Below are 26,767 nucleotides of genomic sequence, written 5' to 3' on the forward strand. Positions count from 1 at the left end.
AGCTGCATTTAACATAAAGGGGAGTCATTTTATTGAATAATAAAGACTGACAATCACTGTGATTGGCTGACAGCCATGACTGCAGTGTAATTCTAAATAGCTTGTTTTTCAAAGTTCTTCTTGAACAACTCTTTAAATTCCAGACATTGCCCAGCCTGGTTGAAAGGTTCAAAACTCATTTTTAAAGTGAAGTTTTTCACATTTGAATACCACTGTGATATGAATGATGGAAAAATATATGCATTAAAATATTTTCTTCTTAAATGTTTAGATTAGATATATTTTCAAATGGAAGAGAAAATGTGGAAAATTTAACAAACCAAGTTTTAAATCCTAGATAAAATTCATTCAGGAGTTATGGAAGAAAAAGATCATGTGTAAAGAGATCTTACTTAAAAAAAAAAAAAAGTCCAACATGTTTTACAGTGAAAGCACAATATTTGATCTGTATTAACCAGCTTAAAATCCTGTGATTTCTGAGTACAACTCAAGGCTTCCAAAGTTATCAAATCCACTTTGATGTATTCATCTCTCTCAGTCAGTATTTCTCATCAACAATCCTCCCTGGAAAGTATGTATAATAAGTGGGTGTACAGTTGGCAACTCACCAAGATAAATATTTAATGATATTTTAATGGCTATTTTAAATTTCGTTTATTTAAATTGCGGATTAAAACTTTATTTGGCCAATGAATTTCTAAGCACAATGTTTGAGAACCATATTTGCTACTGAAGCTCTGTTTGAAGGATGTGTACTCAATTTTCAGAATGTCGAGGTTAGATCATCTCTGATGGAGGCATTTTATCTGAAACGTCAGCATTGGAAACATTGAGATAAAGATCGGAAGCAGGAATCTGTGAAGTGCAGAATTGTGTTAATTGCTCATTCTCAAACATAGAGATGCCAATTAATTCCACACAACCTAGATTCAAAGCAGCACAGGGAAATGGTCCTGAGGTGAGTATTGTACAAAAATGAAGAAAAATAGATGCGTTCCAGCGTCCACAAAGCTGATTGTCCAACAGGCAGTAATAGAAGCCCAACGCACCCAGCGATTGGCTGATGGCATCTTTGTTCAGGCGATCGATCTAACCCAGATGCTGGGTGAAGAAATTCCTCTCCCACCCTCACCTTCAGAATCCACTGCTCAGCCACCTGGGTTCCCGCGGGGTGCGCCACCGCCTCACTGCTGGTACACGACTCCCCCTCTCGACCGCCAAGTGCTTGCTCCCTCCAGGCGAGCACTCACACAATGGATTCACTTGTTTCCCTTGCCCCTCTCCTTTGACTTCCAGCCTCAACCAACAACTTGAGCAAGAGTCAAGCAGGAGTCTCTGCCATAGAGCATAGACCCTTGGAGCTTTCCAGACCAGCTCAGAAGCACACGCGCACACACAGACAAAACAAACAATGCCTGGTCCACGAATGAATAAATTGAAGACACTCATGCCCCCACCCACCGCTCCGCAACCCGCAGAAAGAAACCCGGGACGGGGTTTCCTAAATAAGAGGTTTTGTTGTGTCTTTCAAACTGCAAGCATTCTCCCTTGAAGACGGCGAAAGAGAGGCTGTGCGTTCACTTGGCAATAAAGATTGACCGTGGCTTTGCCCGTGACAACGCCCCCAGCATCGCGCTGAGCCAGGTTCCCTGAGAATCGGGAGGGGGAAACGCAGATCTAGGGAGGAGGGAACAGCAGAGGCAAAGGGAGCTTGGGAGGGATGGGAAATGGAAGATCGGGGGAAAAAAAAAACAACAACGAATGAGTGAATCTGGGCTTGAATAGTAAAACTTCCAGAGAGAAGAGGATAGGATCTCTCCCCAGGTGAGATCTCTCCCCTCGAGATGAAATAGAGATGAAATACACAAGGAAGTGGCAAGCAACAACTTTCAGGTGAGCAGCAAGTTGTGCACCTCCTCTCAAGGCGCTAGATCAGCACCCTCTGAGCTGCCCCCACAGCACACATTCCCAATCCGAAGCGGCAGCGGCAGCAACAGAGGCAGCAGCAGCAATCGCGGCAGGCGGCGGCAGAGGCGGCGGCAGCTGCGCGCCTCGGGCCCAACCCCGCTCGGCTCCCCCTCTCGCCGGCGCCCTGCCTGTCTTGCGTGTGCGTGTGCGTGTGCTCAGCCTCAGCGTGAGGGGCACCTGCTCGTCTGGGCTCACAGCGGAGGCAGCCTCGCCGCGAGCTGCCGCTGCCGCTCCTGCCGCCACTGGTGCTGCCGCTCGAAGGCGCCAGGCTCCCCGTCGCCACCGCCGCCGCCGCCGCCTCGCCAGCCAGAGTTGGGCTCCGTGGGCTTCCCCCCTTGCAGCCTGGGTCCTTCCCCGCTGCCTGCAAGTCAGCCTGGCTCCGAGTCACGTGTCAGTGCCTGAGGCAGAGACTGCGAGGAAAAAAACGCGCTTCATTCCTTCTTCCACCGCCATACTGTATTTTATACTAAATCTCATTTTTATTACAACATTTTACTCCCGCTCGGTGAGTACCTTCTCAGTGGCATTCTTGTCCTATTCTTTTTTTTTTTTTTGTCCTTTTTTTTTGGTTTTTTGTTTTTTTTTTTTGTTTTTGTTTTTTTTTCTTTTTTTCCACTTCTTTGATTATTGTTTATATTTGGGAAAGCTGGAGGAGCATGATTTTGAGCCTTTTCCTGAATCCAAGTTTTTCTAGCATGCGATCGTTCTGTAGACAAGGCGCTGTGTCTCGGAGTCCGCGGCGACCGTGCCTGCTGGGAGCGTCTCCCAAGTCCAGCAAAATGTGCAACTGGTTTTATGGATAAAGCGATGTGAAGTATGGTGCCTATTTTTTTCCTTTGTAAAAATAAAAAGCATGTTTCTAACTCTTTTTTTTTTTTTGCATACTCTTTTTCTGGTAACATTTTTGTATAGGTGGGATTTTACGGCAGTGTTTACAAGTTTGTGGTCTTGCAATACTGGTGCAAACCACTGAGCAAAGACATTAATTTTATATTTTTGTGCCCTTTTTGGAAGCCGGTGAGAACAAATTCGTTTTTTTCCCTCCTGTTTTTGATACCCATTGATAACATGAAACTTTTCTTACAGCTGGTGACTGGGATCACTTTTAAGCAAAATACTTTTTTCCTCCTTTAAATTAACTATGACTTTTGCACATTTGACTTTTTTAAAAAACCGAGATAATTTTATGATAGATATCCTGATATCTATATCTATATTGTCCCTTATTTCTCCCCTTCCCTCCCCGTAAATCAATTTTCAAATGATGGCAGTGGAAGGTTTTTCTGGAAAAAAAAAAAAAAAAAAAAGAAGTGCGGTTTGGTTTCCTTGTCAACGGAGGATGAAGTGAACAGCTGAGCAGCTCGCAGAGAGCAGGTACTTGGTCCCCTTGGAGGCGTTTCCCGGGTGTGCAGTGGCAACACTGGTCCTAGCAAAGAAATGTGAGTGTGAGTGTGTGTGTGTGTCTGTGTTTGCGCGCGCGCATCTCCGGGCAGTGTCCGAGCCCGAGGTGGGGAGAGCCGCGCTGGGAGCCAGAGAAAACCAAAGTCCGTTCCCGGCTTCAGAATCGTTTTCTAGATGTACGCAAAATACAGTCCCCTCCCCCCACCTCCACCCCCACTTCCCCTCCCCGTGAGCTGCGCCCAGGTCGTCTCCCGGCGGGGCGGGTGGCCTCTGCGCTGCGGGCGGCGCCGGCCGGGCACTTGGTGGCCGGCGGGCCCTGTAAGTTCTCCGAGGGCCACTTGCACAGCAGGAGGGGCGAGGACCGTGTACGTAGCGCGGGGCGTCGGGCCGGCTAGAGGGGACCCCCAGAGCACCCGGGAGATGGGGGAAGAAGCGGCAGAGACCGCATCTTCCGGAGGGACTGGCTCCAGGCCACGCGGGCCGGAGCTCGAGACATTTCCAGAGCCTTGAGGATGGCACCGGCCCCCGCACGCTCAACTCCTGCTCCTCTTCGCAATGAGTAAACGACGCAGTAGGTCTTTCCCAGCCTATTTTGCTTTTCCAAAGGGCTTTGCTTTCTTAGTGGTGCTGTCTTTGGATCTTTTCTTTATGCCTGTTGTGTTGCGTTGGTTTTAAGTGCCTGCTGGTGTCGTCTTCCAGGGAATGGGGAAATAGTTTCTTATAAGATGGTCACTTGGGTTTAATGTTGAGGACGACGCTGTTAGTTTGCAGTAATGACCCTACAGCTCTAAGGTATAAAAATGCCCCTTATTTAAATTTTATTAGAGGGCGAGTTTTCTGTCTTTTTAACTACCTGATACTGGCTCTAAAGGTTTTCCCCTGAGAACTGTGTACAGGGCAGGAGTGAGGGGTTGGTGATAGAGGTGATGATTTTGTGTGTTGGTAGCATTGAAATACTCAGTGTTGAATATATTCTATTATATTTTATGATTATCCTGTTACATGTGTTCAATATAATTTAGCGTTGCTTTTCAGAGATGGACCAGTTCGCAATAAAAAGCCTTTTCTGGATTTAACACTGTGACAGAATCTGCTGGAAATTTTTCTGTCCAAATAAATTTCGTAAAGGCATACATCTTAAAATCTGGAGAGTCACCATTATTTAAATACTTTGATTTTCTTACCTTTTCCCCCCTTAACTGAAAAGCTTAGCTTTACATTATCATGTGTATATACTTTGGATTCTGTAAAATAAACAAAAGGCAAATGAAACAACTTTTTACCTCTCGGATGAAGTTTTCTTCTGGGTAACCACATAAATAAAAACTGACTCCAACATGCAGAGGGGCCCATGACAAAGGGGTTTATAACATACACTGTCTTTTTCAAGCAAATATTTCACTGTCTGTAACCTCAGTTGGTGGAATGAAAAGTTTTATGCCTTATTTTTTACTCTTTGTGGTCAAAAAGTAAGGAGTGCAAAGGGCCATTTATCTGTAGAAGATTGAAAGTTAGTGTAATATCTGCAAAGTTATATATATATTTTATTCACAACTCATGCAAGTATCTCAAAAGTCTTTGGACATTTCATTGCATGTGAGGTATTTTGTTCTCACAGTAGCTTTTCCCTGTGAAGGAAATCCTGTTGCATTTATATAAAGAAGATAGTTTATGTCACTGTCTGTGGACACCATATTTGATATCTTGATGTGTATAGTTCTAAGATTTGAAGCCAATATGATGGCACTAAGCCTGAAATTAGGATTTTCTTATTTTGTATAGTGAGCTAATTACTAAAATACAGTCTTTCATATGGTTCAAACAGCTAACATAAAACATTAAAAAAGCCATTTGCAACATTCTGTGATTTTAAAAATCATTTTAATTATAACAATGTATGTACATAGAAGTACTCATTTATTAAAAGCAAGACAATTTATATGTATAATATATTTTTGTATCTTTTATGTATTATAAGTCGTTTAGTTCTTTTAAGAGAGAGAGAGACAGAGCAAGCAAGCAAGAAAGAGCTTGAGTGATCGAACCTGCATTTTCATTAAGAGAATCAGTTGCTGCCCTAAGGTAGGGGTAGTTTGTGTCTTAAGATTGGGCAAAACACTAGCTGTATTGTATGATCTTTCCCAATGAGATTGAAACCATTAATGGGACCAAAGACGATTTTAATGTGAGGACAAAGAGATAGTTGGGCTTTAATTTCTGTAACTTAAGACCATTTTAAGAACCTTTAGTTATCTATGTTTTCATTTATTTAAGATTCATTTTTGATTATATTGTATACTTGTATTACATTTCTGCCTATTACATTCAAAATTTTCAGATTTCTTCCTGTGTGAGTCATACTGGGAATTCTACAACTCTTAAATTGGCCACCTGTTTAGTTTTTGATTTAAAATTGTTGAAGGTAGTATCCTACATTTAGCACCGCCTACTGGTTTCTCATGGAAAAAATACATTTCTCAAAAAATACAAATCCACAAGGATTTACATCAATTTAATTGTGCAGATCTTTTCAACTGCTTGCTGAGAGAGAAGGAGGGAAAAAACATTTGTATGCTGTAAGGAGAGGGTTTCCAGGGTAAAGGTAGGGACCGAGGGAAAGAAGACCCACAAATTAAATTGGCATTGGATCACTATCTGACCTCAAACATTTTACAGTCTAAACTGTGACAAAGAAATAATCACAAAATGAAAACCTATTAAATTTTCTAGGACTTTCTATGGGATAACAAAATGTGGGTATTGTTTAAAATCTTGGATTACTAAATTAATTTTGCAATGTCTTTCTCAATCAATATAAAGAAAGTTCTAGTTGGAATTCTGTCTTGAGTGTGTGGTCTGTCGAATAATATTTAAATGAATAACTTTCCGTCATTGAAGATTAACACTTAATTATTTTTATATGTATTTTTCATGGACATAAACAATCACGTAGCACCCTAATTTTTTTCTTAACATGCATCAAATAGCCACACTGTGGTGGTGTATATACAAGGGGTGAAAGTTCCAAACATACAATTATAAAGACACATCCTTAGCCATAATAGATGCATTACCTTTCTTAAAAATGATAGTTGGTTTATTTTCTCTAATTTGTATGAAGGTCTAGTGGCTGAAAGAGCTACTATAATAATACAAGCAAATGATGCCTTCAGAATATAAAAATTATTAATTAGAAAAATAATTTGATATGCGAAACATTTTCTTCCTAGTTAAAAGAAATGTGAAATATTTGGATAGCTGTTTCTTAAATGCCGTATTTACTTATTTTAAGAGCCAGTAGTAAGTATATAGAAATTCCAGTGAGAAGTATATGTCTCTTGCATTTTTGCAACTCTACCCCAGTAAAAGTGTGATCATATTTTGTTTACTGTTTACTCATAGTGTAAGCAACTAAGCAGGGCATTCATTGATATAACTACATTTCAAGTCTTCAAAAAGCTCCATTATGGAAGTAGAAGAGAAGTGAAGTGGATATGTAAGATTGAATATTAAGAACAAATTTGAGAAACATATTTCAATTACAATTGATTTTTCTCTCTGACTTTTGAAACTTTAATTTTTATTTTAGTTATTTTTATTTTTTCTTTCCAACTTTTAGTTTCAAGGGATACATGTGCAGTTTTGTTACATGGCTAAACTGCATGTCACAGGGTTTGCTGTACAGATAGTCTTATCACACATGAAATCTTTATTTTTGAATAATGAAATAATGATTAGCTGAGATTTTAAAATAGTTATTTCTTTACTTCTTTTATCATACTGTCATTATGACAATTCTGTGTTTTGCTATGAAAACCTGCAGTAATGATTAATTTTATTCTTCACATTTTTATGGACTTCCAGAAAGTAAATAATAACATGTTTAAAAAGGTCCTTATCAATCTGCAGTAATTGTTATTATTCTCTTATTACTATTACTATCTACTTCCAGTGACTTGTACAAATGCTTGTAAAGATCCTATTTCCATAATTCAGTATGATTCTTTGATTTAATAAATTTCTGTTCAATAATTGGCAGGCAACATAAACTTTCATTTTATTGGCAATAAAAAGTTTGTTTTGCTACATCATGATTTTGAAAACAATATTCAATAACATGTAAGTAAACCTGATTTCTGAATGTATCAATAGCAAGTTACACTGTTAACAAGTTTACATAATTATACTTGTCATCACCCTTTTATTATTAAATTTTGATGTGCAGACTATATGGATATAACACAGCTGCTGCCAACTTTAGTAGTTTTGCTTATCCTCATTGCTTTTAGATTTTCCATCATACACTGGTAATTTTGTTTTCTTTTGTTAGACTTATGTTAAATATCAAACTTACCTTGTGGAAAATTGACTTTGTGTTTTTCTAAATTCTTCTGTACATTTAAAATTATTTTTGTTTGTTAGTTTTGAATTATCTTGCTGATTTTCTGGGACTGAGTCCCGGAAAATAAAGAGGCATTGGTTTAATGTCTTTTTCTATCCATTTGTAGCCACAGAGATGGCAGTTGGAGGACTTCAGTTATAGTATTTAGGATTTATATTTTCTGGACTGTCCTTGCAGACTCCTCAGCTGGGGTCAAGACTCTAAGAGTTATTTATTTGATCACGTAGAAATCTAAATGGAGAGGAAAGTTGTGGAGTAGAACGTGGAAGTCTTGCACTGGTCTTCTGAAAGATACAATAACATGCATCACTCAGTGCTCTTATATCACAAAATACTAGGGATTTTCTGTGCATAAATATATTTGGCAAAATTCCATTTAACTCACTAATATACTTTTTGCTTAGAATAATATGGTCAAATTCTTCCCCAGACTTCAGAGTGGGAATTAATTGCATTCATACATAATCCATGTGTTTAGAGAAAATGTTTATGCACATTTTGATAGCCATATGCTAAATAATAAGAGGAGCAAGACATTTCTGAGTCATTTCAGAAATTATTAACAGGTGGGAGTAAGGAATGGCTACGTTTTCATTAAATCAAGATGAGAGGGAAAGAAATTGATGTGTCAAATGAATGCAATTCCATTTGTACTTCCCCTCCATGATTAGATAATAATATTATTTTATATGTTGGAGGAAACTGAGACTTGGAGCTCAGAGCTCCATAGGTGGTAAAGGGAAATTTGACATACAGGAAGTCTTAACTGACACCTCATGTTTTTTCTTCTACACAGAGATGCTTCATTTGTGGAGAGGATTTTTGTTTGTTTGTTTTCGTTTTCCTAATATAAAACAATTGTTATATATTTATTCTTGATACATTCCTTAAAATGTCTGTAGTTTGGCAAGTTTTCAATAGTGAGTGCTTTTCGCTAGTGAGTGCTTTGAGCAGAAACAAAAGAAAATTGCCCCACACAGATACTGTTAACTGATCCTGAAAGGACCTTCCTATGACCATGTCATCACACATCTCTCCAAGACAGGTTTTCTGAAGAGAGCCAATGCATAACATCACATTTGTGAGTTACCACTGTCGCTCTGTGGTTGGGTCAGAAGAGACAGTTCTCTGCCCTTAGTTGCTTTGCAGAGAGCCTGGGAAACACATTCAACATTGACTTTCTGAGTACAAAATGTAATCTCTACCCTTGAAGCTTTTGTAGTATGATGTGGAAAATGAGTCTTTTGTGCAAGGAAAGCTGAACAGCTAATTCTTTCATATCACAGAGTTCTATAAATATAGGTGTCTTGTCTGTCTACCAACGTCTCACCATCAGCATCATACCACCTCACAATTTTACTGTTACACGTATTTGGATGTGACATTTATCAAGCTCATTTTAAGTTAGTAACATAAAAGACATATAAGTGTTGAACATATTATTTGAGAATTCTGTGTTTAGTTGCCTCTTCAGATGTGCAAGAAAGTGTTTCATCATTAGTTTCCTTAGAACTTGAAGAAGTGAATATTTTCAATGTAGAATAGGAGACATAAGCTATAGTGGAAGCAGTGTTAATGAACATGATGAGACGGATTTTAAAGACTTGGTCATAAGTCCACAAGTTCATAAAATCATTGGATTTTGAGGTCAAAGTATAGGGAGGGTTAAATACTGCTTTTCAATTTAGGAATCTGGATATCTTGAAAACAGGTGGTATAAAACAAAACAAGAGAAAGTAATATCTCTGGGAAAGCCTGATTGTGGTTGCAGGTGGGAAAATGATTCAATTTTGAACGTAGTAATTTGAAGTTCTGACATTAACTTCTGGATTAAATGACCAATGTGCAATGGAAATTCAGGTATTAAACTGGGAAGCACACTTAAGGCTAGAAGGAGATATGATAGTGTCATCTACATTAAAACTCTTTAAGTGGGAATAAGTCCTGCACAGGTAGAAATTTGGGAACATCTTTTTTTTGAGTGAATGTAAAAGGGGCTGATAAAAGGCAGAAAAATAGAATGATAGCCACTGAAGCTCAGAAGAAGTGTGTGTGGTGTGTCTGTGTGTGTGTGTGTGTGTGTATAAATATTGTTCAGCAGAGCTAATGCTGCATAGGCTCAAAAGAAGGTAAGGCCTGAGATAAAAGCTTTGTAATGTGCCATTAAAATCCATGAATTTTTAAAAGAAACTAAATGAATGTGATTGATGATCCTCAATATGATGTGGCAGCATCATAAAGAGGGCTGTTGTTCCCAGGATTGTATGCGTCATGTGTGTGTGTGTAGTGTGTGTGTGTGTGTATGGTGATAACATGATCTAAATAGGAAGACCAGTAGGAAGTTTTTCTGGAACTAGCTAAATTGATTTAAAATTTATATTCATATGCAAACATAGCAGAGGATATTCTGAGAAAGAAAAAAGAGGGCTAAGCTCTTAGATAATAAAATACACTATAAAGCTTTAAAAATAAATATATTTACTAGCTATGTCTACTGAAAAATCTTCAAAGCAATGTCTTTCAGGAAGCAGGGAACACATCTAGTGCACAAAACATGACTTCTTAATATCATTCCCCATTCAAGAGGATAAGAGCCCTTTAGTCTTCCTTAACCTAGAACTGGCTGATTCTAAGTCTGGGCAGAAAAAACACAAGATGAGCCTGGGAGAACTCATTGTGCCAGAAAGTAAGGAAATGGTCAAAGACAAATAAGGCTGTATCATTGTAAACAAGTGCTAGCTTGAAGGGCCTTCCAGTTGTGTAATTTAAATCAGTTTGCATTTCAAGAGTGAGTATAACAAATTGTAAACAGTAAGTAAAGTAAAATCCATGAGTGCGTAATGATACTCTGAAGAAAAAAATATAAAAAAGAAAAATGACAATTAATAATTACATTGAAACAATTAAATGATTAACCTGCCTTTCTTGGTTGATGAGGGACAGATTTTCACAACATACTGTGAGTTAAGTGTAAGAAATATGAGAATTAGAAAATTACTGTTTGTAACTCTCAGTGAAGGAAGTAATTCAGTCAAAGATGATCAACAAGTGATAAAATCATCAATTAAAATTATTTCAGTGAATAACATATTCTCATAGTGCTCAAGTATTAATTGCATCTGCAGGTTATTTTAAGTGACTGAATGATTTAACCCAACATCACCAATACACCCACCACCTGACACCATGAGCCTCCTGACGAGATGCCATATGAAGGCTACAGTGCCATTTGTGAAATATTGTTTCTAGAATGTCTAACCTGAATCTAATAAAACCTGGTTAGATGTAACTTCCAGTTTACAGAAAAATTCAGAGAAAGGACCAGTTAAACTAAACCATGAGGAAATAGTGAGACAAATGAGTAAGGTGAGGTATTCTACATTGAAGATACATATCAGCCCTGTGTCCTAGACTTGTAAAAAGTCAGTGCCACTGGGGAGGGATTTTTCCAGATTCAAAAAGACTAAAGACAAACAAATGCAGTGCTTGAAGTTTTATTTTATTTCACTTTTTTAAAACGTGGTCTATAAAAAGTCAAATTTTGGTAGAATTGGGACTTTTTCATATGGGCTAGAAAATAGATGGTGTTAGGAGAAAAGTGCTGAATTATTTGGGATAAATGCAGTGACATATGCAACTGAATTTTCTTTCTTTCTTTCTTTCTTTTTTTTTTTTTTTTTTTTTTTTTTGAGACAGAGTCTTGCTCTTTTGTCCAAGCTAGATAGAGTACAGTGGCACGATTTTGGCTCACTACAACCTCCGCCTACCAGGTTCAAACAATTCCCCTGCCTCAGCCTCCTGAGTAGCTAGGATTACAGGCGTGTGCCAACACGCCCGGCTATTTTTTGTATTTTTAGTGAGATGGGGTTTCACCGTGTTGACCAGGCTGGTCTCGAACTCCTGACCTTGTGACCACCTGCCTCAGCCTCCCAAAGTGCTGGGATTACAGGCGTGAACCACTGTGCCTGGCCCACAACTGAATTTCTTAGAGTCATCAAAGGAGTGAGGGAGGGAGTGTGTGTTTGTGTGTGTGGTTGTGTATGTGTGTATGTAAAATAAATAATCATTTGTTAACCAACTTTAAATCAGGGAGTGCTTATGCTGGTTTTATTGTATTATTCTTTCGAGTATTCCATCTATTTGAATTTTTTTTCATAAAGAAAGTTGAGTAGTCTATTAGTTGCCATTGAGACAAAAATATGTTTATTGAGGTTAAACGGAAGTAGAAGTCCAATTGCCCATGTTTAAGGTCATCTGGGATCTTGAAGATATGGAGACAAAAACAAAATGAAGTTTAATGTTAAACTGTGGGAATGAAATATTACCCGTGGAAGTGATATTATTGAAGGAAGGCTATTTTTAAAGCCACAATAAGGAAAATGTGAATGCATATTTATGTTGTTCAGGATAGAATCCTCTTGCAGGAAGAGGTAGAGGTATAATAGAAAGGAAAATAATTTTTCAGGGTCAATTTCAGAATATTCTAAGAAGGTTGGTGTGATTGGTAGTAGCACAAGGAGAGGCTGGTTACATCTCAAAAGAGGAAGAGAATTGAATCAGTTCATTAGTTAAACTAAGTAACTCATTATTTCTTCAACATATATTTTTTGAGCATTTTCTTTATAAATATTGTGCTGGAGGATGAGGATTCTGTGGTAAATAAAACTGATAACAACGCTGACTGCAAAGAGTTTGCCATCTAATGGTGACTTCAGTCTTCTCAGATAATTGTATATGAAGTCCTCAGTTGAGGTTAACTGGTATGGACATAGGAGCTAGGAAAGTGTAGTAGGGAATAAGCATGAAGTATAGAAAAGATTCTAGAGCCATAATGAGGAACTTGGCAAAATTAGTATTTGTTGTCGCTTTAGTCAACACAGTTACATCACTTCTCCAGCAACAGTTAACAGCCTGTAATCTGAATGGGTTAAGGACACAGCTGAGGATTACTTGGTTAGAGACTAGCAAGGCATCCACTTTGTATGAAACAAAGTGATGAGCTTTCCAGAGGAAGTGAATATGAAGACATAAATAAATCTGGGCTGAGAAAGAGAGCAAGGGCAGCTCCACGATGTGAACAGAATAAGAGCTGGTAAGGTTTGAGAGCCTGAAGAGAGGGATGAAAAGGAATAGCAGGCTCACTAATTTTAATAGAATGAGAGCAGTGCAAGGATGGATGGGTTTGGTCAGAAAAGAATATTGTATTTCCAGCGTTTGACAGTGGAACATCTTCAAATGGTGAATAAATTTTATAGTATGGTAAAGCATGTGGCTAAGAAAGGAGGACACTGCTGATGTTGAGAAGTTAAGATATTGTGAGGTGAAGCTGAGTATTAAAAGTGTAATTTTGAAAATGTGATTTTAAAAACCTGTAACAAGACGACAGGTGAGAAGGTGGAAAGGAAAACTATAAATGTGTCAAAAGTATCAATGACATTTTTAGAGCTTTACAATCAACTAAGACCAAAATAGAGTTTGTTTTTTCATTTGTGACTTCTAGGACTTTAGTCCTATATCTGGAACATTTGAAGAAAGCTATAGATATGTAATGTATGTATGTATCTTGCTTGCATTTGAAAAGAATTTTCAGTTAGTACAGAAATAAATTCTGCAGTGTATACAGCAGTGCAACCCTTTGTAAGGAATTCTCTTATCAAAACCAAGGAAATGAATATAGGCTCCTATAATCAAGTATAACAGTGAATGATTCAGATTGAAAAGAAAGCTACAGAGTATTTGTTAATACATTTTTGTTAACATCAGAAGTCCAGATAGCAGATAGATAGCTGTATTTACTGCTAATTCTGTTGCTGCTGCTCTGCTGAGATCTTATTCTATTTGTGAATCAACATTCTGGACCAGACTGACTGAGAAGTGCTTAGTCAGAGCCTCATCTTTGCAACACTCTGAGAGTATAGTATCATAGATAATAATATTTAGGAGAAAAGGGAGGATCAGACAGTTGACTTGTTAAATGTCTTAGTGCTACGAAATGGCTGAGCAAAGTTCTGAACCCAGGAGTTTTTGGCTTCACAACTTGAATGTGGACTACTGTGTCTTGTTCAAAAGATGGAAAAAAGGAGATACCTTGATTGGTACATCAATAGGTCAGCATCGCTTGTCCAATAAAATAGACAGGTTCACATAATTAATGCCCTCACAATAGCTCCCTATGCACAGCAAGTTAAAAACACACAATGCTTACATTTAAAACTGTAGTGCAGTTGATTCTGATTCTAGCCCCTCTTTTCGGAGTCTTCCATAATGTTTCTTCTGTGGCCATAATGAGTGAGAATTTCAGCAATTGTTTGTATATTTAGACAATATTTGGCATGGATCTGTTATATGTAAGTCACTGTGTCTTGGGCCACCATCGTGAAACCCCATCTCTACTAAAAATACAAAAATTTACTTGGGTGTGGTGGCATGTGCCTGTAGTCCCAGCTACTTGGGAGGCTGAGGAAGGAGAATCGCTTGAACCTGGGAGGCAGAGGTTGCAGTGAGCCGAGATTGCACCGCTGCACTCCAGCCTGGCAACAGAGCGAGACTCCATCTCAAACAAATAAAAAATATTTTTAAAAAAGCAGAAAACATTGGTCTTACCGTCATGAGTAAACAGTTTTCTGGAAAAGGAAATGCCGCATGTGAAAAGTGACCATGCATAAAGTTATGAGTATTAAGAAAAGTAAAGATGATTGCTTGTAGTTCTTTAGGTTATTAAGGCACTTGAAGAAACTAGCCATGCATTTTCTTTTTTTATTTTATTTTATTATTATACTTTAAATTCTAGGGTACATGTGCATAATGTGCAGGTTTATTACATATGTATACTTGTGCCATGTTGGTGTGCTGCACCCATCAACTCGTCAGCACCCATCAATTCATCATTTATATCAGGTATAACTCCCAATGCAATCCCTCCCCCCTCCCCCCTCCCCATGATAGGCCCCGGTGTGTGATGTTCCCCTTCCCGAGTACAAGTGAATGTCATTGTTCAGTTCCCACCTATGAGTGAGAACATGCGATGTTTGGTTTTCTGTTCTTGCCATAGTTTGCTAAGAATGATGGTTTCCAGCTGCATCCATGTCCCTACAAAGGACGCAAACTCATCCTTTTTTATGGCTGCATAGTATTCCATGGTGTATATGTGCCACATTTTCTTAATCCAGTCTGTCACAGATGGACATTTGGGTTGATTCCAAGTCTTTGCTATTGTGAATAGTGCCGCAGTAAACATACGTGTGCATGTGTCTTTATAGCAGCATGATTTATAATCCTTTGGGTATATACCCAGTAGTGGGATGGCTGGGTCATATGGTACACCTTGATCTAGATCCTTGAGGAATCGCCATACTGTTTTCCATAATGGTTGAACTAGTTTACAGTCCCACCAACAGTGTAAAAGTGTTCCTATTTCTCCACATCCTCTCCAGCACCTGTTGTTTCCTGACTTTTTAATGATTGCCATTCTAACTGGTGTGAGATGGTATCTCATTGTGGTTTTGATTTGCATTTCTCTGATGGCCAGTGATGATGAGCGTTTTTTCATGTGCCTGTTGGCTGTATGAATGTCCTCTTTTGAGAAATGTCTGTTCATATCCTTTACCCACTTTTTGATGGGGTTGTTTGTTTTTTTCTTGTAAATTTGTTTGAGTTCTTTGTAGATTCTGGATATTAGCCCTTTGTCAGATGAGTAGATTGCAAAAATTTTCTCCCATTCTGTAGGTTGCCTGTTCACTCTGATGGTAGTTTCTTTTGCTGTGCAGAAGCTCTTTAGTTTAATCATATCCCATTTGTCAATTTTGGCTTTTGCTGCCGTTGCTTTTGATGTTTTAGACATGAAGTCCTTGCCCATGCCTATGTCCTGAATGGTACCACCTAGGTTTTCTTCTAGGGTTTTTATGGTATTAGGCCTAACATTTAAGTCTCTAATCTATCTTGAATTAATTTTCATATAAGGAGTAAGGAAAGAATCCAGTTTCAGCTTTCTACTTATGGCTAGCCAATTTTCCCAGCACCATTTATTAAATAGGGAGTCCTTTCCCCATTTCTTGTTTCTCTCAGGTTTGTCAAAGATCAGATGGCTGTAGATGTGTGGTATTATTTCTGAGGACTCTGTTCTGTTCCATTGGTCTATATCTCTGTTTTGGTACCAGTACCATGCTGTTTTGGTTACTGTAGCCTTGTAGTATAGTTTGAAGTCAGGTAGCGTGATGCCTCCAGCTTTGTTCTTTTGACTTTGGATTGTCTTGGCAATGCGGGCTCTTTTTTGGTTCCATATGAACTTTAAAGCAGTTTTTTCCAATTCTGTGAAGAAACTCATTGGTAGCTTGATGGGGATGGCATTGAATCTATAAATAACTTTGGGCAGTATGGCCATTTTCACGATAATGATTCTTCCTATCCATGAGCATGGTATGTTCTTCCATTTGTTAGTGTCCTCTTTTATTTCACTGAGCAGTGGTTTGTAGTTCTCCTTGAAGAGGTCCTTTACATCCCTTGTAAGTTGGATTCCTAGGTATTTTATTCTCTCTGAAGGAATTGTGAATGGAAGTTCATTCCTGATTTGGCTCTCTGCTTGTCTGTTACTGGTGTATAAGAATGCTTGTGATTTTTGCACATTAATTTTGTATCCTGAGACTTTGCTGAAGTTGCTTATCAGCTTAAGGAGATTTTGGGCTGAGACAATGGGGTTTTCTAAATATACAATCATGTCATCTGCAAACAGGGACAATTTGACTTCTTCTTTTCCTAACTGGATACCCTTGATTTCTTTCTCTTGCCTGATTGCCCTAGCCAGAACTTCGAACACTATGTCGAATAGGAGTGGTGAGAGAGGGCATCCTTGTCTTGTGCCAGTTTTCAAAGGGAATTTTTCCAGTTTTTGCCCATTCAGTATGATATTGGCTATGGGTTTGTCATAAATAGCTCTTATTATTTTGAGGTATGTTCCATCAATACCGAATTTATTGAGCGTTTTTAGCATGAAGGGCTGTTGAATTTTGTCAAAAGCCTTTTCTGCATCTATTGAGATAATCATGTGGTTCTTGTCTTTGGTTCTGTTGATATGCTGGATTACGTTGATTGATTTGCGAATGTTGAACCAGCCTTGCATCCCAGGGATGAAGCCCACTTGATCATGGTGGATAAGCTTTTTGATGTGCTGCTGAAACCGTTTTGCCAGTATTTTATTGAGGATTTTTGCATCGATGTTCATCAGGGATATTGGTCTAAAATTTTCTTTTTTTGTTGTGTCCCTGCCAGGCTTTGGTATCAGGATGATGTTGACCTCATAAAATGAGTTAGGGAGGATTCCCTCTTTTTCAATTGATTGGAATAGTTTCAGAAGGAATGGTACCAGCTCCTCTTTGTACCTCTGGTAGAATTCAGCTGCGAATCCATCTGGTCCTGGACTTTTTTTGATTGGTAGGCTATTAATTATTGCCTCAATTTCAGAGCCTGCTATTGGTCTATTCAGGGATTCAACTTCTTCCTGGTTTAGTCTTGGAAGAGTGTAAGTGTCCAGGAAATTATCCATTTCTTCTAGATTTTCTAGTTGATTTGCGTAGAGGTGTTTATAGTATTCTCTGATGGTAGTTTGTATTTCAGGAAGAACACCTATGCCATGCATTTTCTTTCTCCCCTTTCTAGTGACTTGGTGAGTTCTCAGGTTGGGAGATTAGGTATTACTCTTGTTCCACTGTATTCCAGAGTCAGGAATGTATGACAGTGCAGACAAGAGGTGTGTAGAAAAAGTAAAGGGGGCCAAGTGAGAGAAACAACAGCAACAAAAAGATTTAGAGCAAATTGTCTGGAAAAAAAACTGGAAGATGAAAGTAAATGGTGAAATTTTGAGGAAAATAAGAGAGGGTCAGGGTAGAGGTACAATTAACATGAGTTTGCACCTTTGTATTTATCCTTATTTTATGCTTTAAAAAAAGTCTATTGTTTGGGAGAATGAAGGTTATCCTGGAATATATTGAGATTACTCAAAACTTCAAATAAACTTACTAGAAACTGTTAAGTATTATAAAATATATAAAATGAATTTAGAAGATACCTATGCTTTTAGATTTTTTACAATGGCTCTAATGATATAGCTTTATTGATAATTTAAAGTAGATTAGTGAACCAATAATATGAAAATATTTTGTTTTATTCTGAACCCATTTCATCATGTATGCAATCTTTTTATTTCAGAATTGCTAGGTCTTTTTCCCTATTCTAGTCTTCCCCCTGGACGTTGGTACAACTTAAGTGGGGGAAAAGAAGAAAAAGGGAAGAGTGGAAGAGGGGAGAAAGGAAATGGAAGAGAAGGAAGGAGGTCAACAGTAGCCATGACCCAAGTTTTCTCTAGATCACTGTTCAAAAGAAACAATGCAAGTCATGCAAGCTGGCCACATATGTAACTGTAAATTTTCTAAAAAACATATTTAAAAAGTTAAAAAGTGAAACAGCTGAAATTAATTTTCATAATTATTTTATGTAACTCAATGTATAAAAAATTATTTTAACATGTAACCAATATAAAATTGCTTTTAAAATATTCTGTTTTTTGTGCTAAGTATTTGATATCTAGTTTCTATCGTACGCTTAACAGCATAGAACTAGCCACATTTCAGGAGCTCATGGGCCAGTGGCTATCACATAGGACAGTGCAAATATAGTGTTCATAGAGGCTTCAGGGCTATGTCATGTTTTCAAACTCTTTTTGGCATTTGTTCCTTAAGAGAGATTATCCAAGATATATTTTTTAAATACTCTCTGACCATTTCAATTTCAGCTTTCACTTTTTATTAAAGCCTAAATAGAAATCATTGAAGTTCATTTTTGCCAAAAAGTTATCACAAAATATGATCCCGTTGACTAAGAAATATTAAATTTATCTTGATACTTATTGTTCTTCAGAAGCAAGATGGCCACTTTTACTAAATTTGCTTTTTCAATCTCTCATTTGTTATTTGGCCCTGGAGGTAAGGAAGTAATGCAATTGTCAGAAATTTATAACATCTTCATAGGATAGGCTTCTCTAATAGTGGTATTTGCCTAACACCTAATTTAATGAGAGCTATCCATGGCCTTGCAGAGAATCACTCACTATTTTAAAAAAAGAATGATATACTTAACATGTACATTTGCTAACAGATTTAACGCTAATTGAATACCAACTTAGTTTCAGAAGTTATTTCAAAATGTAATAGAAAATCCTTATCTAGCTATCTGTTTCCTGCATTTTTGAAGTCCATAAATGTGGAAAATCAAGAGGCTTGTATACTATGAAATCCCACAATCTACTTAGTCTCATTTTCTTCCCCACATTCTTCTCTTCCTATAAAACCAGTTTCTTCTGAGTCTCACACGTTTTCTAATATGGCGTTAAAGACATGTTTACTTATTTTTAGGTCCTGATTTTTATACAAAGAAGATAGTCGTACAACTTCTAACATTCTATTTTCATATCCTATTTACATTTTTGAGATGAATGTTGATAATAAAGATATTAACAACCACCAAAACAACCAACATTTATTTAATATTTAGCATGTATCAGGTGTTGTCCTCCAAACCATTGCTTGCTTTTTCTACTTCCACTTCATCTCCATCCATTGAGCTCCTGGAGACGAGACTATCTAAGTATGAAACTTATTTTGGATTATTTATCAATACCGGAAATTGTATTTCACTCTTTTCTGTTTGTTTGCTTTCTTGTTTGATGCCTTCTTCTCCCATGAGGTGGTAGCTTTATGACAATATGGTTTATCTTATTGATGTTTTCCAGTACCTAGACAGTGCCTGGCACATAGGAAGCACTCAATAAACCTTTTTGAATTAATTAATTAGTGAATTAGTTCCTCACTGTTAGTTTACTGCACTTGAACTCTTTTCTAGATAGTTCCAGTATCTCTGTATACACTCTTTAATAGGATGTAGGTAGAAACTGAAAAAAAAAAAAAAGATGTTTGAGAATCTTTCACCACAATTCATGATAGTTATCTCTAAAAATGTGAAAAGGGAAACAATTTCTCCAGCATGAAGGAGAAAGGACGTAACTGCTAAGAGAGTATGTTTACTGAAGTGATAATTTGTCTTAACAGAATTACCCTACGTTTGTAGAGGGCTTTATCATTCAAAAAATTTTCATATACATTTTAATTTTATCCTCACTGCTTCATTTCTGAATGTTGAAATTTATTTTTATTTATTAATTTTTAATATTGTGGGTACATGATAGGTATATATATATTTATGAGGTCCATGAGATGTTTTGATACAGGCAGGCATTGCATAACAATCACATAATGGAAAATGGTTTCTCCATCCCCTCAAGCATTTATCCTTTTACAAACAATCCAGTGATACTCTTTAGTATTCTTTAAATGTGTACAATTAAATTATTATTGATTATAGTCACCTTGTTGTGCTATCAAATACTAGGTCTTATTCAGTCTTTCCATTTTTTGAACCCATTAATCATCCCCACCTCCCTGCCACCCTTCCCAACCTTTTGTAATCATGCTTCCACTCTCTATCTCCATGAGTTCAATTGTTTCGATGTTTAGATCCCACAAATAAGTGAGAATATGCAATGTTGATTTTTCTGTGCCTGTCTTCGTGTAACATAGTGACCTCCAGTTCCATCCATGTTATTGCAAATGACAGGAACTCATTCATTTTTGTGACTGAACAGCACTCCATTGTGTAGTAGATAGTACGTTTTCTTTATCCTCCATTTATCTGTTGATGGATACTTTGGTTGCTTCCAAATCTTGGCTGTTGTGAACAGTGCTGTAACAAACATAGGAGTGCAGCTATCTCTTTGATACATTAATTTTCTTTCTTTTGGGTATATACCCGGGAGTGGGATTTCTGGATTATATTGTAGCTTTATTTTTAGTTTTTTTGAGGAAACTCCAAACCATTTTCCTTAGTGGTTGTACTAATTTACATTCCCACCAACAGTATACAAGAGTTCCCTTTTATTCCATATCCTCGCCAGCATTTGTTATTGCCTGACTTTTGGATGCAAGTCATTTTAACTGGGATGAGATGATATCTCATTGTCATTTCAATGTGCATTTCTCTGATGATCGGTGATGCTGAGCACCTTTTTATATGCCTGTTTTCTTCATTTCAGAAATGTCTATTCAAATCTTTTGTCCATTTTTAAAATCAGATTATTAGATTCCTTCCTATAGAGTTGTTTGAGCTCCTTATAAATTCTGGTTATTAATCTTTTGTCTGATGAGCAGTTTGCAATTTTCTTCCAATCTGTGGGTTGTATCCTCACTTTGTTGATTGTTTCCTTTGCTATGCAGAAGCTTTTTAATTTGATGTGATCCCATATGTCCATTTTTGCTTTAATTCCTACGCTCGTAGGGTATTACTCAATAATTTTTTGCCCAGACCAATGTCCTGGAGAGTTTCCCCAATATTTTGTTGTAGTAGTTTCATAGTTGGAGGTCTTAGATTTAAGCCTGTGATCTATACTCATTTGATTTTTGTGTATGGAAGAGATGGTGGTCTAGTTTCATTCTTCTGCGCATGGGTATCGAGTTTTCCCAGCACCATTTATTGAAGAGACTGTCCTTTCCCCAATGCATATTCTTGGCACCTTTGTCAAGAATGCGTTCACTCTAGGTGTGTGAATTTATTTCTGAGTTCTCCGTTCTGTTCCCAATGTTGAAATTTAATCTCAGAGGTGAAGTGACTCAATCTGCTTACCTAGTAAATGTTATGGAAAGAACTTATCTCTGTCAATTGCATTGGAAGGTAATAGTGTAGCCTGGGAGTTCTGTAGATCCTCTTAATTTAATTTTAGTCATTTATTTGGAATAGTTTGAAAATCCCAGTACTTGTTATATAATTTTCGGTGCTTCTTATTACATTTATGATAACCAGTTCAAAATATTGTATATTCTTATGATTCAACCTGAAACCAAAATTTCCTAGTTTTACTCATTTGAGCTTCTCTAACAGTATTAGTGTAGTATATCATGAGATTTTAATGGTCATCATAAACAGCTAAACTGTTGTCATTTACAAATACTTAATTATATTGATAAGAATTTTCAAAATACAGTACACTAAACAAAATAAATACACTGGATGCTGAGACTGATATAGGATAGCAGTAATGATCTATGGACTCCAGATACAAAGCTTCGTGTTCATCAAAGCAACGTCATTTCAGGTATTGATTAACTTTAAAATAGAGTTTCACAAGTGTAAATTAAAAAGTAATTTTAAGGCAGAAGTTACTACTTATATCTAATTTAGGATATTTTATATAGATTTTCATTAAAAGAAAGTGTCCTAAGACTAAACAAATTTAAAAATCATTTCCTTCATGCAGTTTTTGCTAAGAATTTTAACTATTTGAAAATAAGAGTATCTTAAAATAATTTTAATTGTTAACTAAATCACAACAGTTTTGACATTTGTTGCTTGAAAAGGGTAGATATACTTTTCTATCTACCTTAATTAAAGCTTGAACAAATAGGATTAATATTTGTTTAAAAGATGATCTTGGTGATGTATTTTAACAGTTTCTTGGGTTATTTTGCAAATAGTTTGTGAGTGTAAAATTAAAGGACTTGAAAATGGATTCCTAGTTTTAATGGGGTGATGGGATGACAATTGTATTTTTAAGGTTGAATAATCACTGGTTTATGGCATTTCCTCATTTACCAGTTCACAAACTATGAGTATATTGTTTATATTAATTTAAGAAATGCATTAGCTTCACATTATTTCATGAATCTCTTAATGTATTTATCCAATAAATATTTCATGAAAATTCTTTTTTTTATCCTTTGGTGTGTCACAAGGCATCATAAAATGTCTAAGAATGGAGCTTACAGTGCAGAAGGAACTGATGGTGATACATTTCACAAGTAAAAGTAAAGTTCAGGGTTAAGATAGTATCTTATTTTCTATTAAATCAGAGGATTAACCTTCCTATGCATTTCCAGCTGCAAAATGTGACCCATCATGAGGTGAGTGAAGTCGAATCAGCTTTTCAAGACTATATGTAAAATAACATGAATAGAAAGAAATACTTCAAGTTTATAGAATATTAAATAATCCGTGTATAGTCTTTGAGGTTAAATTGATTTAGTATCTTTGACTAAAACTTATGAATCACTTATGATAATTTGATGGGGAAATATGAGCATGTGATTTTGATCCATCATCTATCTTTATTTGATGTTTTAGAGCTAAGCATATGTCAGTATTCCCAGTATAGGTCTTTCAAGGTGTATCTCTGTATGTAAGGGGAATATACCCTTGTGAGTATGAGTGTGAGTATGTGTGGAGAAATCAATTGCTTATTAACAGCTTTAGGAAATGGTATTAGGTATTTAGTTGCCTAATTAAAGGAGTAGTTTTCATTCATTTTCCTTTTTTTTTTTTTTTCCAAGTCTCACTGTCATCTAGTCTGGAGTGCAGCGTGGCATGATCATAGCTCATTGTAACCTTGAACTCCTGACCTTAAGGGATACTCTTGCTTTAGCATCTCGAGTAGCTGGGGCTACAGGTGTGTGCCACCATGACGAGCAGATTTTTTATTTTATCTTTTGTAGAGACAGGGTCTCACTGTGTTGCTCAGGCTCGTCTTGAACTCCTGGCCTCAAGCGATTCTCCCACCTCAGCCCCCCAAAGCACTGGTATAACAAGTGTGAGCCACTGTTCCCAGCTAGCAAATTTATTTGATACTATGTCTCCTTGTCCCTTAAAGATGCGTGATATGTAGTACATTTAAGTAAATTATATTATGTCATAGGTTTCCTTTTTTTATATCCAACCCTCACAACAGGTGTTGGGATTTTAATGGTTATACAGCATTCCATTGTAATAATGTACTTTGTCATGACCCATTGTGAATATTTTAATTGGTTCTTTTTTCACTTTCTTTTCATTGCTATTTTGAATAATGTGTATTTCCATACACCTTTTTGTGCTTGTTTTACTGTAATATTGTAGAATTGTATGTACTTTTAATTTATATGAATTCATAGACTTAATTTATATTTTTGGTAAAACAAAAACAAAAACAAAACAAAACAAACAAACAAACAAAAAAAACAAGCCTAGCACTTCAGCTAGTGTTCATCTAAAGGATTTTATCTTTTTATCTAACATTGGTAGAAAAACTGGCTGTGTTAGGTTTACTTAAAGATGATGTGAAACATATAAAATCATGTATAAGTATTATATTGAAGGAATTTTTAGAAGTAATTTTTATGTATCTTTCATGGTGACTTTAGAATCTAACCACTAGGAATTATACTATGAAATTGCATTCTGTACAATATTTTCCTGGTGTGGGCATGACATTTTGAACATTCACTTTAAAAACTTACTATATTGTTTCATTACATTTAAAATGTGTTATAATGATTTCTTTTCTCTCTTTTTTTTTTTTTTTGAGACGGAGTCTCGCTCTGTCGCCCAGGCTGGAGTGCAGTGGCCGGATCTCAGCTCACTGCAAGCTCCGCCTCCCGGGTTTACGCCATTCTCCTGCCTCAGCCTCCCAATAATGATTTCTTAATATTTGCCGGGCGTGGTGGCTCAAGCCTGTAATCCCAGCACTTTGGGAGGCCGAGACGGGCGGATCACGAGGTCAGGAGATCGAGACCATCCTGGCTAACACGGTGAAACCCCGTCTCTACTAAAAATACAAAAACTAGCCGGGCGAGGTGGCGGGCGCCTGTAGTCCCAGCTACTCCGGAGGCTGAGGCAGGAGAATGGCATAAACCCGGGAGGCAGAGCTTGCAGTGAGCTGAGATCCGGCCACTGCACTCCAGTCCGGGCGACAGAGCGAGACTCCGCCTCAAAAAAAAAAAAAAAAATATATATATATATATATATTTTCGGCACATATATGTATATTAGCTTCTGAGTGCAAATAGTAACACATTTTTAGTAATGTATCATTCATAGGTGAAAATTGCTTGAAACCTATAACATAAAAACAGAATTACACAGGAACGGAGCTGAGAGATCAGTCCCTCATATAGTTGTAAATTATTTCCAGCCACAAAACAAAAGAATGTTAGTTATTTGCAAAGGAAAAAAAAAATGGAAATGAGAACTATGCTTATGACATTATCACTGAAGTGGTTTGGGTTTCTTACTTACCATAAGGAGAGTGTTTGATACTGTGGAGCCTTTCTAGAGAAAACAAGATGTAAAGTACATTCTCCTTTTGAGTCCTGCAGAGTTGCCAGGATGACTAGTTTGTTGGAAAGAACCATTTGGGGTCCTTCCTTCTTTTCTTTCTTTTCTTTTTTTTTTCCTTCTCACTTGAGTGAATCACTGTAAGATTCTGGAAAGTACAGGAAAAAAATGATAAATTTTCCCAGCAGATTTTTCTAAATTAATCTTAATGGAACTTTTCAAGTGCTTTTATTTAATTTACCCATGTGTTAAGTGGGGTGTTCTCCCATCACATTGTTCATAGTGATAGTAAAAAGTGGTGCTGCTTAAAATACATTCTGTAGCCTGTTGGTTGCTGTTTTGAAACAAGAATTGAGATTTCCACAACAATTTTAGAGAATAATTTTATGTTTCGTTATATGTCTTTGTGTTTTCTCCTTCAGTTTTCTAGTAATATATTTTCATTTTATTCTGTAAAATACTGGTTTGTGGTTGATTGGAAATGGAAAATGAGCTTCTCAAGCACAATATAGATAACTTGAGAAGTTCACATACAGAACACACATTGCATTTACACAGTTTTAGTTTTTCCTAGATTATATGCTTCTTAAAAATAGGGATTGTGAAATGCAGTCATTCATTTATTCTCATATTCTGGCATTCATTCAATAATGCTATTGACATAGTGTTAGTCACTGATGCCCTGGATGAAAAAAAAACATCATCCCATTCTCAATGGACTCACAATCTCCAGAGAATATCTCACTATGAGAGTAGTTGCCTAAGTGCTCATAGATTAATTAAACATTCCTGGAATTGAATTGTACTTCCTTAAATGTATATGTGTGTGTGTGTGCAATGTATATCATATATACTCAGTGTATAAATTTTTTTTTTGTTTTTTAAGCCTGTGGCATTCTGTGTAAATTGCCTAAATTTCAAAATTAATCATCACCTATAATATTGAATTATTCCTATAGTTTAAGAATTCTGAATAAGAACACAGAAATATCATGTAGAGATTGATAGTCTCAGTAGTTTACCTAAAAGATCTGAATAAATATTGGAATGATCTTCTAACAGGTTGACTCTAGCTCAGAAAAAAATATGAGAGGAAGAGCAATACAAAAATATGTCTTTTTATCTTTGGATTAAAATATCTAGAAAAATACTGATAAATAAAATCTATAAATAATATTCTGCAATTGTCTTAAAATTTAAAAGATGGGGAATAAGATGTCTTTTCTTCCATACAAAGACTACACATACTTTGACCTAATCTGTTTCATGTTGAATGGAAAAAAACTGGTATCATAACTGTGCATGTCATTACTGCCTGCTGGTTCTACCAGTATGCTTTTGCATATTCTGGATGAACAGCAATATTACCTAAATCAAGTCACCCTGCTTTATGTTCCTCTGTTAGGTTTTTGTTGTTGTTGTTTCTACAAAATTGTGGTCTCACCATACTATGTTCCCCAAAGTACTTCTGTGATACCTTGCTCCTTTCTAATATTTGGTGAATTCCTGAATGTATCTACTTTGTGCATGCCATATGTTAACTGCTTTCTCCAATTTCATTATAAAGCTTATGTGAGTATTTATATAATCATTCCAAAAATAATTCACTCTGAAGACATAATTTCAGTAAGCAGAGCGTGTTCAGCATTACTAAGTTAAATAATATATAACACTTATTTGAATTCTTACTGTGGGCTAGACATACAAAGTATGTGTATTTTTTCTCACAATGGTCCTCAGAGCTTTATTATTTTTATTCCTATTTTATAGATGATAGACCGGAGACTCACTGGGTCTATGCTGTTTGCCCAGGAT

At 36.6% G+C, this 26,767-nt stretch overlaps 1 protein-coding gene across 19 annotated transcripts in view; it reads left to right on the forward strand.

Annotated features, from left to right (window-relative positions):
- The first annotated feature begins 1,673 nt into the window (after positions 1–1,673).
- Positions 1,674–26,767, forward strand: part of RALYL (RALY RNA binding protein like) — a 725,790-nt gene continuing 700,696 nt past the window's right edge. For 7 of the 19 annotated variants that reach the window (XM_023227781.1, XM_023227796.1, XM_023227790.1 and 4 more), the window contains exon 1: positions 2,094–2,473. Coding sequence is in view for 4 of the 19 variants with exons in the window: in XM_023227777.1 (XP_023083545.1) it covers positions 3,925–3,940 (16 nt within the window). In the remaining 15 variants the exon portion in view is untranslated. Of the gene's footprint in view, positions 1,825–2,093; positions 3,343–3,597; positions 3,941–26,767 lie in introns of those variants that run through there. The other 12 variants (XM_023227777.1, XM_023227793.1, XM_023227779.1 and 9 more) reach the window with 6 other exon arrangements.

This window comes from Piliocolobus tephrosceles, chromosome 7 (assembly GCF_002776525.5).
Source record: "Piliocolobus tephrosceles isolate RC106 chromosome 7, ASM277652v3, whole genome shotgun sequence".
In the NCBI taxonomy this organism is placed as follows: domain Eukaryota; kingdom Metazoa; phylum Chordata; class Mammalia; order Primates; family Cercopithecidae; genus Piliocolobus; species Piliocolobus tephrosceles.